The following is a 14,936-nucleotide window of genomic DNA, read 5'->3' as shown; positions in this document are numbered from 1 at the left end:
TACTCCGTAGTGAATAATTTGATAGTTACAATATCCTTATATTTTTTTTATAATATCTTTAAAATTTAAAATAAATTTAAATAATTATTTTCTATTATTTTTCATTATACATTATATCAACTATTTTAAAATTTTTATTATCTTCATTTTTTTTTTATTTTCTTCTCTTTTTCACCTTTTCATTTTTTTCCCTTTTCTAAATTAAATAATATTTTAATATTTAAAGAATAAATTTTATTTATTTATTTTAACATCTAAATTTTTAAAAAGATAGATTAACTCATAAATAATTTTTTTATTTAAAATATAAAATTTAAGATAAAAACTTAATATTTGAATTAAAAATTCAAAAAACCAAAAACAACAGAATGACACATTAAATCATACCATAAAGAAAGACATGGGAAAATTAGAGCAAATATTAAGCACGCAAAATGAGAAAGTTTCCGAGTAAAATATCATTTGATTAAAACATAGGACTTGCTTCTCTGGGTCAAGTTTTGCTACAGAGTCGACAGAATAAAAGAGCTACAACAACAATGGACAACAACATGGCTGTAAGTATCTTAACAGATACTAAACATGAGATAAAAACTCTATTGCAGTATAAATAGCCGCGACATCTAACTGATACTAAATATCTGGGGCAGTTGCTGGGCTGCGCTTCATTGAGGCAGACTTGATAAGATGGTTATAACTCCCCTTCTCCTTGAAAAGTTGGGAGAAATGATGCTTGCAGTAGAGGATCCCTTCAAGGGCTGCATAGTTGGACGGGGTGATCGAGCAACCTCCATGAGAACACTTGAAACAGGACTTGTGGAATGCCTGTCCTTCAACAGTTACCTGATGAAATTACACAACCACCCAGAGCATATTAAATATGAGATGATAAAGGCTTTATCATAGAAGAAAAAAAGTATTAGATGAAAAATAGGTTTAACACAGTGTTAAACTTAAATTGTCCTATGCAAAAAAAACATCCTAAATACTTAGAGTTCTTGGTTCTAAACAACTCATGATCTTCTATCTTAACAATTGTCTCATTACGGTTAACGTTGCTAAACTTAAATTCCATATATTTTTTCTTTACTAAATCTAAAACCTCTCACTTCCCGTGTTTTCCGCAAAGATTCGAGTTTAATATTTACTCCTTCATGTGTCTCATCTAACAAAACAATGTCATCTGCAAATACTATATACCATAGTACCACGTCTTACATATATCCAATGAATTCTTCCATGATTAGTGTAAAAGACAGGGACTTAAATCTAATGCTTAATGTAATCTTATTTTTATGGGAAATACTTCGGTTAATCCATCTGAAGTCTTTACTCTTATCGTTACATCTTCATACATATTCTTATGAGTTCAATATATGCTACGCTAATAATTCTCTTCTCAAGAATTCTCCATATAATTTCTCTTGGCACTCTATCATAAGTTTTTTCTAGATCAACAAATATCATATGTAAATCTTATTTTTGTTTCCAATATTTATTAATTAATTATCTGAGAAGATGTATAACTTCTATTATCGACCTTCCAGAAATAAATCCAAATTAATTTTCGATCAACATGATCTCCTTACTTAATCTTTTTCTATTATTCTTTTCTAAAGTTTCATAGAACTTATTAGTTTAATATCTCTATAATTTGTACAATTTTGTACCTCTTCTTTGTAAGTCAGTTAAATATCCCAAAATTTAACTCCCAAAATAAGAGAACTAGAATCCTTACCCTCCATTAATCAGTTTTTTTTTATTTTTAGCATCAAGTTAAATAACTTTGTAAGTCATTCAATACTTTATTTCTCTAGGCACTTCCATACATCTATTAGAATATCATCTAGTCCAACTATTTTTCTATTTTGCATCCCATTAAAGCTTGTTCTTAAATTAGCTAAGTTAACTTAAACCTTTTATTTTCTCATCATTTGCTAGTATTATATTGCATTTATCTTTAATACATCTTAGTTGGATAAAATATTTTGCCTTCTTTTCTCTCGTTTTACTTATCCTGTAAATGTTTTTCCCCTTTTTTTGTATTTAATTTATAATATAAGCATTCAAAAGTTTCATTTTTTTCTTCATTCACTACTTTTTAGCCTTTTTTTAGCTACTGTATATTTTTTAAAAGTTTTACTCATTCTTACAACTATAGAATGTATGATAGGCTATTCGTTTTTTTCCCACTTTCTCTTGTATTTTCTTATTCCACCACCAAGATTTTTATTTTGTGGTACACGTCCCTTTGACTCACCGAATATACTCTTGACTACTATTTTCAATTTTGATATCATCTATTCATGTCATATTTGAGTCATATATTTCTCTTAATACTTGTACTCCTACCCTTTACTTAATATATTTTGTTTCCCATCCTTTAACTTCCACCACTTAATTCTTCGAGTCATAAATATTTTTCATTTATTGATATCATACTTAAGGCGTATATCCAACACTACTAAGTACTAACATATATTGGATAGTTAAATTTTTCTAGAGATGACCTTGTAATTTTTATAAATTTTTCAATCCTTTTTCCTAACCGTAAGAAAGTCAATTTGTAATTATTATTCTCATTTTTAAACGTGACCACTGCTCTTCTCTTTTTTTTAAAAAAATATATTAGCCAGTATAAGATCATATACTATCATAAAATCCAATATAATTTTTTTCTTCTTCATTTCTTATTCCAAACCCATAACCCCCGTGCAACTTTTCATATTCCTCATTTTTCACTCCGACATACCCATGTAGATCTATTAAAATCATTTCATTTGACGGTATGTTTTGTACTACCTCATATAGGTCGCCCCAAAACTTAGATTTGGTGTATTCATATAATCCTACTTGAGGTGCATATATGTTAATTACGTTAATAGTTTCTTTTGCTACTAGTATCTTGAGAATAATCATATCCCCTTTCTAACTCCTACAACTTTATCCCTTAACGAACTATTTACAACAATACCTACTTCATTTTATATTTTACTTCTTCCTGTGTATCATAACTTAAAAACCTAGTTTTCTATCATCTCTGCCTTCTCTAATACCCATATTGTCTCTTGTACACACAAAATAATATTTGTTTCTCATAATTATCGTATCTACTACCTCTATTGCTTTACTAGTAAGTGTTCCTATATTCCATATTCCAGATCTTAGAACATTAGTTCTCCTATAATATTTGTTCTTATCAAACCTATAGTGTGTAAGAACTCTTGCATATTTAACACTACACTCAAGTTCTCATGTGTAGTGATCCTTGTTGATATGTTATATTCGGACCCTACAATGCAAACCCTTACATATTTAACACTATACCTGAGTTCTCGATGTAACAATCCTTGATGAGGTGTTACAATTAGACCCTACAACGCATTCCTTCCAAGGAACAACCTAACATTAGCACAATAATTTGATGGTTTCATTTATTGAACATTTACTTGAATTCAATGTTTGGCTAACAACCTAACGCAACCCTCACCTTTTCTCATCTGGGCTTGGATCCGACCATGGCAGGCTTTTTCACTTTAAATTAGCAAAATTGAATACTTTCATTGAACTTGATCCCTTTATTGTTTAGGAATATAATGTGTAAATTGCAATTGTCCTTAACTAAGGTGTGAGTATTCTATTCTAGCATATCTAGAATTAAAAAAAAAAATTATAATGAATTCTAATAATAATGAACTTTTTTTAATGAAATTGTTCACGTTTCAATAAATCAAGATAAAGAGGGTATAATGGACATATCAATAAAAAGAGGGATATAATGGACATATTAGTGGTAATAAAGCACCTTTTTACAATTATCAAAAAAATAATACAAAAAAAAAAAGCAGGAGCATCCTTTAGATTATTTTAAAACTAAAGAGTGCCCTTTTGATTTTTAGCATCAATTAATAATAAATTTGTGCTCATACCTTTACATCTAACAAGGAGACCTTATCGTGTATTTAACATTAGCCTCCATGTTGTATTTTATTTGCATATGATATTATGCTAAATTATAATAAGTTAGAATAAATATGAACTTGAATTTTGAAATCAAGATTTTGGAAATAAAGATTTCAAAATTAACAACTAAATGTAATAAATGACTGGAATTTCAATAAAGATTAAATCAAAATGAATATATAAGGGATTTTGATGCAGTGACGAAATAGGTCTTTCAAGTATATATCTTGAATTTATTGTTGAACAAGGAGAAAGTAATAAAGATACCACAGGTAATTAAGCACAATAATAGTTAAGCAGTTAAGATTATGTTGAACATTTGAAGTTAGCAATAGAAACCAAGGAAATATGACCACACAATTGATATTTGTTCAAAAAAAACCCTTACATGTCAAATTCAATGGTGGAATAAGATCACACAAACCTTAAATAGTTGGGACATCTAACTTCATTTGGTAGTTGTTGTAGCATGAAAATATTAGTAACATATTTAATGGAAAATCATGGTGTTAGAATCTCATTTTGTTAAAGGTAATTTGCTTGAATAAAAAAATGGTCATCAATCATAATTTGAAATTTGAATAAACTAGCAAAGCTTGTTAAATTCAGACTAAATGTGACACTCGACTATAAGACAAGCAAAACTAATGGAATAAGTATAATTTGGTTCAACCTTCTCAAGAGGATATGCAGTTTTCCGGCATGTAGCACATTTCTCTTGTGTCCCAGAGAACATACTGGCAGCTTTACTGGGAGATCTAGTCTGAATGACAGATACGATAGGCAGATTATATAGTGATTCAAAAATGGTTAGACTATGAACAAGCTGGATAAGCGACTTGAATTTTTGTTTAGAAATTAGTAGTTAGGAACATTTCACTAACCAGTTCTGGAGCTTTATCAGCTGATTTTGGAGCTGAAAGCAGAAAAACAAGCAAAAATTCAGGTATATACGCAAGTATTATCAGATTAGCTCTAACTGATTATGGATCCTCACGTGACAGAAAATTCTTGTTGAAGTTGCCAGACTCCTTGAAGAGTTGTTCAAAGTGAGGCTTGCAATACAGAACACCTTCCATCGATGAATATGTACTCAGCTGAAAGGTTAGCACAAGTAGTTAGAAAAGTAACTGTTTTTTCAGCTCCTTACCAATTTTACAAGTAAATAGAATAATTTCAAATTATACTGTATATATTTATAAATATATTGTATATATTTATAAATATATATTTGCTTATTTTTTAATTTTTTTATCACATAGAAGCGTGCTTATCAAGCAATTAATCACACCATCAATTAGACTAATATTGTAGGTTATAAGGAAAAGGAAAAGGAAAAAAAAAAGGATTTCTTGGTTAGGTAAATATAAGTGATAATCTAATTTTGCAGAACAGTTTGACATTAACTAGTGACCAATACTCAGTCATCTAACTATGGATTTGAGATCCAGAAGTAAAATTGAATGACTAAAGACCAGTGCCTATATTTTTATTTATTAAAGTCGTCTCTTATGATTGGGAACATGGAATACATCCTGAGATAAGGAAAAGAATTAAACAAGATCCAAACCCAACTTGCAGTGAAACTTCTGCAGATCGTATCACCTTGAGATTCAAATGTCTGTGTATCCTAAAATGTATCCTGAACGTTGCTTACAAGATATGAATCTTATTTGTAGTTATGTAACATAATCATATTGTAGCGTTTGTATTAATGGTGGCAAAAGGTGACTATGCTTGCCGCCAACCCGTCCCAGGGCCAAGTTATGAATTTTATTTGTAGTTATGTAACATAATCATATTGTAGTGTTTGTATTAATGGTGGCAAAAGGTGACTATGCTTGCCCCCAACGCCCCCGCCAACCAGTCCCAGGGCCAAGTAGTGTTTGTATTAATGCATTGATGGATCATGGGTCAATTCTATTTTATCTTAAAGAACTAAAGCAGAAAGATAGAGCAAAATAAACAGCAGACAAGCTATTCCACTTAATAATCATTACTTCTGCAGTTTCCATGTATTCCTTGAACAAAAAGGATCACAGAAATTTTACCCAATTTAGCATGGGAATTCCCATCTTGAAAAACATGATTAGCAAACACTACAATACTGTCTCATAACTAAGGGCATTGTAAACCAGTGTAGCCGAAGCTTTGTAAGCTTCCCATACAGCGGCAAGACTTACAACAGCAAAGGGGCTAAAGTGTAGATAAAGCAATTATGCAAAATATCTTTCATCAACATAAACTGGAAACAGATGTGTGTGACGGCCTATCTTCTGACTTAGAAGTTCCATTTTAACCCTATACTATTAATGTATCACTCAGCATTCAGCAATTTCTCCTTGCTGTTAAATATTCACAGCGCGGACTCTGAGTTCTAACTCGAACATTTATCTTGGTTGTTCTATGCTGTCTATAAATAATGGTTCTAGATTCGGTTCGTATCTCAAGTCTTTTCATATTGTTCATGCACCTGGAAACTCTACCAGATCAGATTAAACCCTAACAAGTTTTTGCTCCATATAAGAAAATAGATCAAAAAATCAAAAAAAAAATGTTGCAATAGATTTAGAAAGGAAACTAATTCGTATGACCAAGAATTCGTAGCAAAAGTTTTAGAGAGTAAACATGTCTTTGAATTACATTTAACAGCACTGTAACAGATTTGGAGGTAAAATTGTTTCGCTTTCAGTATAACATAAAAAACGAATATCAAATAGTATCGATGCAGAACTAGCTCGAGTACAAACTCGCGGCATCTATCTTTGATCAGGAGTCCATATTTTCCCATTTATTGAGTCAAATCAGACGAGGTCGGCTTAGTCAAACTCGTTACTTCTACGCGGACTATCATACAAGAAACGTTACGTTATTCTGAACATGAACTCAAATCCCAGAGGAGAAAAAGCTAAATAAAATAAAACAAACGGAGACGAGCGACGGCACCGTGAGGGTTCCTTTGCAGTGCTTGCACTTGAAGCAGGACTTGTGGAAGACGACGCCATCGGCGGTCAGCTGATCCATCAGGTAGACAGTCTTATCGCAGACCTTGCATTTCTGCTGCGTGCCAGTGAAATTGAAAGACATATCTCGCCTCTGTCCTCACCAATATAACGCCTCCGTCCCCGACTCCGACGCCGGCCTATCGATCCCGCAAGGAATCGAAGCCCAACTCGGGATCTCACCGCTGTCCGCCGCAGCCGGAGTCGATAAACACGAAAGAAAGAGAAAGGACAGGGAAAAGAAAGGGATGGGGACGTGGGTGAGAGGACTGAAGACAATGAATTAAGTAGACGCGCAGGCTTTACCTGAGATCCGCTATATCGCACTGTGGGTAAATGGAGACGAAGGACCACTAGGAGTCGGGCACGTCGCTGAACTTCGGCTCACCCGTTAAGCGCACTCTCATTTCCTGGCATTTGGGTGGCAAACTAAATGAACGGTGATTGAGAACAAACGGGGAGAAATGCAACGAATTTGATTGGCTGGCGTCGTTCCAGTCCCAGAAGACGAGATCGCGGAGACAGGCCGCGGACAAGCTGGAATGGCATTTTCTTCTCACGGAGGTTTTGTGTCTTTGAAAAATACTATATTAATAAAATTTTAAGGATCAAATTATTATTTAAAATTTTCTAAATATAATAAATTCAATTTGATATGTCATGATTTAAATTTGTTCCTCTTTACAAATAAATATTCATAATTAATTATATTTTTAAGTAAATAATCTTTTGTTTTATTTATAAAATTTCAATTAATTTTTGAATACATCATGCACAGTAATTTGTTAGTAAGGCCAAAATTTTTTTTTATAAGATTTATGTATAAAATTGATTCACTTTGAACTAATCTAAATCAATTTTATAGTTTCAGAGTTTACTATTCGAGGAGTCAATGAAGAAATATGAAAAATATGGGTTAAAATGAAAGCATAATACTAAATTAAAATTTTAAAAATTATGAAAGGCAAAGTGTAATTTTAGTTTATCTAGTAAAAAATTTAATTGATATTTTTTAAAATTTCTCTTAATAAAACTTTAATTATTCTTAAAAATAGAGAAAGAGACTATGATTCTATAGAGCAACTGCCTCCATAATTAATCAATTTGAATAGTTCGATATCTAAATTATAAAAAAAATAGAAAAAGATACGGTGATTTGTATGAAACAGTTTTGCCCCCTTATAGGAAATGCTATTTGGCTAATCAAGATACAAGGCAGGACACCAGATGTCTCGAATACTAAAGCTATTGAGTTCTTTGAGAAGTGGGAGGCAAGTCGAATGTTGTATATATGTACACATGAGTTTTAAATTTGAAGCATGAAAAACTAGAAAGTTTTTTTTTGGGTTAATCAAATTTGGCATGGAGATGATTATTCTCTAATAATCATAGATTTACTTGCTGCTGATCTTTAGTTAATTCCACTATGGTACAAATTGTAAGATCAATTGTATAAGATATCGATCAACTAAGTTGACATCTCATTGATGCTAGGTACTTTATATGTTAGGTATAGATTTGTTGATACATCCTCGGAGTGGGTTGATACTTCTAAATGTTGCTTCATTCTCTTCAGAGCTGTAATTTTTGGTCATTAAGTTTCTCTTAGTCATCAATTCACGTTTCGGTCATATAATTAATATTAATTATGTTTTGGTCAAATAATATCAATCACCCCGAGTTGTAGCCTTGTTTATGGAAATTTCACAAGATAATTAAGAATCAATTCCTCTTACACCTTTTAATTATTGTTATTTTATTATGAGTTCTGCCACCAATACTGATCATGTAATTTGCATAATCATAGCTTTAGGCTATTCTTATCATTATTTAGTCCCTCGGGAGGGTGCATTACGGTGGTTAAGACATGAAGTATTATCATATGAGATTTTAGGGTCGAAATTCGGTACGTCCAAGCATGCCTTTTTTTATGTCTTGGCCACCTGCACTAATGGCTAATAGTTACCTATGATTTACCTTCTCTGTATTGGCCTAGGAACGGATTGGTGGAGGTACTAGGGCGAGCCAATCACCTTTTTGCCACAGTTTAGATTATGTCAGTTGTATTATTCCAGTGCAGTAAAAGCATTTAGCAAACTTTCAAGTATCCACAGTTGGAATCTTAGTTACATTGCACTGCAAGACATTTTTCTCTAGTAAAATGAAAAATATGAAACATTGGATGTTAAGCATGGACTCGTTTGTGCTACCGGCTTCAATCAATGGATGAATAAGAGAAAGTCGCCCTTCTCTAGAATTAGTTTATGTTGGGACCGAAATGTAACTAGAGGGGAGGGGGGGTAAATAGCTCGTCGCGTGCTCGTGGTCGGCGTTGCTTGTTTTTTCAAGATGTTCAGCGGAAATATACAAGAGACAACACACACAACGCTAACAAGTAGATTTACTTGGTATCCACCTCCAAAGGAGGTGACTAGTCCAAGGATCCACACACTCACACACACCTCCACTAATAAACACTCCTTTTCGGTAACTACCGAAGGCGGAGAAGCCCTACAAGTTCACACTACAAGAAGAAAGAGAATGGATACACAAATACAAGCAAAAGCTTACAATGAGTATAGAGAACCCTAACCCTAGCTTTCTTCCTCTTTCTGTAGGTCCGCCTCTTGACTTGGAAAAACCTCCAAGAGCTTCAAGAACTGGCAGTGAGAACCCTGTGGAGAGGCTCTATGCTCGCTGGTGAAGATCGGGAGAAGTAGCCGAGAGTTCTGCCGAAGGAATCGCACGCCTGCAGCCTTTATCTGGCCAACGGTCGGATCCCGATCGATTGGATTGCTCCCAATCGATCGGGGAGGCTTTGGATCGATTGGCTGATCGATCCAGAGCGCCTCTGTGGTCTCAGGAATTGCTTGGATCGATCGGCTGATCGATCCAAGGCTTATCGTGTGAAATCGCACTTCCCAATCGATCCACTGATCGATTGGGGACTCTGGATCGATCGGTTGATCGATCCAGCGCTATTCTGTGCGATCGCGCACTCATTCCAATCGATCCACTGATCGATTGAGAGGAGACTTGTCGCGAAGACTTGCCCGATCGATCGGTCGATCGATTGGGCATGAGTCAATCGATCGGCTGATCGATCCAGCTTATGATTTCTCCCAAAATCAAGTCTCAAGCCTCCTAAACCAACATCTGGTCAACCATGACCTGTTGGTTCATTTTGCCTAGCATCCGGTCACCCTTGACCTACTAGAACACCCTCACCAAGTGTCCGGTCAATCCCTTTGACTCACTTGGACTTTTATCCTCGTGCCAAGTATCCGGTCAATCCCTTTGACCTACTTGGACTTTCACCAGATGTCTGGTCAACCTTGACCCATCTGGATTTTCTTGTGTCTGGCTTCACTCACCAGGACTTCCCTTCTGCCTGGCTTCACTCACCAGGACTTCCCTTCTGCCTGGCTTCACTCACCAGGACTTCCCTTCTGCCTAGCTTCACTCACTAGGACTTCTCATCTGTCTGGCTTCACTCACCAGGACTTTCCTCTGCCTAACTTCTCAGTTAGGACTTTCCATTTGCCTGGCTTCACTCATTAGGACTTTCCTCTGCCTAACTTCCTAGTTAGGACTTTCCATCTGCCTGGCTTCACTCACCAAGACTTTCCTCTGCCTAACTTCCCAGTTAGGACTTTCCATTTGCCTGGCTTCACTCACCAGTACTTTCACCTAACTTCACTCACTAGGATTTCCAGTCAAGTATCCAATCAACCTTGACCTAGTTGACTTTCTTTCACAAACTCCCCACATGAATAATTGCACCTGCAATCTTCATGTGTTGTCTACATGTATTGTCAAACATTGAAACCCAAACATCATGACTCGAGCTTGACTCAATTCAAGCTCAGTCAACCCGGTCAACATTGACCTAGGGAATATTGCACCAACAATCTCTCCCTTTTTGATGTTTGACAATACCTCCTTTAAGTTAGGCTAATCCCATAGCCTCAACTTCCTTCATGCCAATATGTGAATGATGGTTCCCTTCATTCTCCTCCTTTTCTAGAGGGCAAACTCCCCCTTTAGGTAATAAAGGCCTAACTTAACCACACTCATTCTCCCCCTATTGGCATACATCACAAACAGTTCCCATCTTTGGGCACTCATCAAAAACAAACTCTCCCCCTGAAGAGTTACCCTTCGTTGTTCACAACTTCACTCGTTGCTCACAACACACTAACGAAGGTCTCATACCTTCATTATTATCACATGCTCATCCATGAGCATGCACTACTTGAACAATGAAGATATCTACTCTCCATCGTAGTCAAATGCCCAACCTTGAGCATTTTCACGACAGAAGGTTAACCACCTTCTAAGGTGTATGAAAATTATATTTTCATGTCCTTAAAGAGTAACTCCCCCTAAAGACATGCACGTAACTTCTGTTATTGCACCAACAATGACTTGGAATCCCTAAACCTTTAGGAAACCCAAATTTAGAAGTTTGAGGTTCAAAAATTCAATATTGAAACCAAACCTCAACCTAAACTTCAATTTAGTCTTCCTCAACCAATCCATCCTTGTTTTCAACATGAAAACAACCTTTTTGTATACAAATGTTGTTGGGTTTTTCGGGCCGCGAAAACTACGTTTTCGCATCGCGAAAACCCCGAATCACCCTAGCCAACGGATCTCGTGCGAAGAAAAAATTTAAAAATAAAATTACGAGTACGAGTTTCTCCTTAGATATACTCCTAGATCTACATGAAAAGAGTTATACCTTTGAAGCGAAGCCCTTCGCGTTCCCTCTCGTCCAAACGGTGCCGGATCTCAAGAGTATCAAGATAGATACTCCTCTAGAAGTATCCACACAGACAACTTAGGTGGAGAAGACCTAAACAAAGGTGTGTCAGCACCTTGATAGGTCACGGCAAGAAGAGGAGAGGGAGAGGAAGAGAGCTCCAAGAGGAAGAAGAAGGAATAATGCACTTGAATGAGGAAAATCGATTTGATTCCCATTCAAAAGTGGCCGGCCACTTTCAAGTTGTGTAACTCCCAAAAAAATTGCATTAAGTGCAATTAATGTGAAGCTATTAAAGAAAATGGCTTTGTAACTTCCATGAGGTGGCACCCATGATGATGTGGAGTAACATCATTGGTCCACATCAATGTCAACTCACAATGAGGTGGCATAAAGTCAAGTCAAACTTGACTTTTAATCTTCCTCTCAAGTCAAGTCAAACTTGATCAAATCTCTTCCATGGTTGATCTAATCTAACCATTTGATTCAAGCCAACTTAATATAATGAATCTAATTCATTAAATTAAGTTGATTTAATGAGTCATAATCTAAATTAGATTCATTGAATACATGAATCCACTTGAGTCCAACTCAAGTTAGCCCAATTAGGATTACTCTTAATCCAATTTGATCCATCAAATGAATCTAATCCTCTTGGTTCATCATATGAACCTAATCTCCATCTAATTGTCCTTAGTGTGTGACCCTATAGGTTCTTGTAATGTTGACAATGCCCTAAACCCATTTAGGAGCATAAGTAATGAGCGGTATCTAGCAACACATCATTACTACCCAAGTTACAAGAATGTTGAGATCCAACATCACCTTGTGACTACTAATTGTGACTCCTCACAATATATGACAAGTGTCCTTCTATCCTAGACATCTAGATTGGTCAATGTGAGGTATAGACTGTGTCATCCTCTGACCAATCTAAATCTTGAACTCCAAGTAGACTCACTAAATCAAATGAGTTCAATATCCTATATTGACTCATTTGGGCATGGCCATGCACTTCGTGGTCTCACTCTATCAAGAATACTGATGTCTCTCCCGTCATATAGGAGGGATAGATCCCATCTACATCACTCACATCTCTCTGCATAATTTGTTATATACCCAGTAATCGCCTTTATAGTCCACCCAGTTACGGGTGACGTTTGACGAAACCAAAATACATAACTCCTTATGTAGGGATCTATGGTGACTTCAGGTCTAAGGACTAGTAGTCATACTAATAGCCACATGAGAAAGTATATGACACTTATATAACGATCCATGATACTTTCTCATGGCGGGTCATTCAGTATACATTCTCTAATGTATACCCATGTGTCAACTTGATATCTCTATATCCATGACTTATGAGATCAAGTCATCGAGTTGACCTACATGCTAGTCTTATTGCATTAACATTGTCCCTGAATGTTAATACTCGACTAGGAATGATTAATAGTAGTGTTCCCTATATCATCTCACTATCGGTTCAACTAACCGATTGATATAGGTGAGAACCGTCTACTCAAGGATATTATTATACTTAGTTTATTTGGCACCAATACAAGTAAGTATAATAACCAAAATCAAAATGCCTTTATTTATATAGAATATGATACAATAAGTCCAAAATACAATCATCAAATGATTGGCTCTAGGGCTCTAGCTAACATTTTGAGGGGTTAGGAATGGTTTCCTAGACTAAACTTGGTTTGGAATGCTGAAATCAGGCTTTCCCAGCCAAAATCAGCTTCCTCAATCGATTGGAGTCGGGTCCCAATCGATTGAACCAGCTTGAATCGATCCACTGATCGATTCAGGAGGGCTAGATTGATCGGTGAATCAATCCAGGAAGCTTCTGTTCGCGAGAAGCTTGCTCTCAATCGATCACCCGATCGATTGAGACCCTTCAATCGATCGGGTGATCGATTGAATGCCTGATAGTTCTGAAATTCACTTGCGGTGAATTTCAGAAACTCCCCAAAAATTTCCTAAAATTCTAAAAATCATGAAAATTTGTGTAGACACTTTTTAGGGTATATATTATCATGAAAAAATAGTTTTATAAGAAAATACTTCATATTTTCAAAGATTTACACAAACTAGAAAACTTGCAAAAGCTTTAGTGTTTTCTTCTAGTTTGTGCCTAACTATTCAAAGATGATTACTATCAAAAGATAGTCTTCGCTAAGGTTTTCTAAAAGCATTTTAAAACAATTTTCAAAACCAATATCCCACCATGTTCCTTGGGCTTAATGCACATCACTTGCACATTAGCTTTCCCAATGATGGGAAAACACATAACTATGTGTTTTGATGAACCTAAAACTCAAAAGAATGCACTAAGTCAACATCTTGAGTTTTGTTCATCATTCTAACACCTCACTTGTATCTAATGTGCACTAAAACACATACAAGTCACCTTATGGATTTTTGTGAGATGAAAAGTTTGGTTTTGCCCTAATCTAGGGATCATGCATATCTATTTAGGCATTTTTGAATTATAGACATCCATCAAGGATGTTACTTATTAATTAATGTCATTAGTCCTTAATAAACGAGGAATTAAAATGATGCATGATGATGTTATGACATACATCAAAAAGACATAATTTTCAAAAGAAAATTTCCTATAACTATATGATGTATGGATGACATGACATGGTAATTTTGTACCTTTTTTTTTTATAATAAGGCATGAGTGCAAACACAAATAAATAAATATGATGTCATGGCATTTGATGGGCAAGCAAAGCATGACAAGTTAGCATAGATAAAATACCTAGATTACCTACCTAAGTATTCTTAACTCTTAGCTAACTTAAACATTTAAACCCTAGATTGCCCACTATTTCCCAAGAAAATGTCAAAAACTAAATTTGACATTTCTTTTGCTTTTCCTAATTTGTGCCAATTTAAATTAAGCATATTCCTCAAATTTTGGCACAATTTACTCTTTTAAAGAGTAATCAATTGAGTTAAGGCTTAAATTTGCCTTTAACTTCCTAAGAACATACCAAAATCTCAACTTGGTAGTTCTTATGATTTTCTCAAATTGTGTCATTTAAAATTTCATCCAATTTCTCAAAATATGATACATTTTACTCTTTCCAAGAATAAACCCTTTATCCTTTTCATTTTCAAAGGTTAATAATAACCTTGAAAATGCTCCTTGAGTGTCAACTTCATCATGATTGGATTAACTACCT

The 14,936-nt window shown here is 34.9% G+C and overlaps 1 protein-coding gene across 1 annotated transcript; it reads right to left on the bottom strand.

Moving 5' to 3' along the window:
• Nucleotides 1–435: 435 nt before the first annotated feature.
• LOC121980305 (LIM domain-containing protein WLIM2b-like) lies at nucleotides 436–7,236 on the bottom strand. Its single transcript, XM_042532292.1, has 5 exons — nucleotides 6,910–7,236; nucleotides 4,961–5,060; nucleotides 4,848–4,879; nucleotides 4,637–4,726; nucleotides 436–843 (listed from the first exon to the last, which is right to left on the bottom strand). Exons 1-5 carry the CDS (start codon nucleotides 7,048–7,050, stop codon nucleotides 634–636), a joined length of 573 nt encoding a protein of 190 aa, XP_042388226.1. The 5' UTR covers nucleotides 7,051–7,236; the 3' UTR covers nucleotides 436–633.
• Nucleotides 7,237–14,936: the final 7,700 nt, after the last annotated feature.

This window comes from Zingiber officinale, chromosome 5A (genome assembly GCF_018446385.1).
Source record: "Zingiber officinale cultivar Zhangliang chromosome 5A, Zo_v1.1, whole genome shotgun sequence".
NCBI classification, from domain to species: Eukaryota; Viridiplantae; Streptophyta; class Magnoliopsida; order Zingiberales; family Zingiberaceae; genus Zingiber; species Zingiber officinale.
The sequence above is the reverse complement of the archived record's forward strand: the minus strand, read 5'-3'. Positions and strand labels throughout refer to the sequence as shown.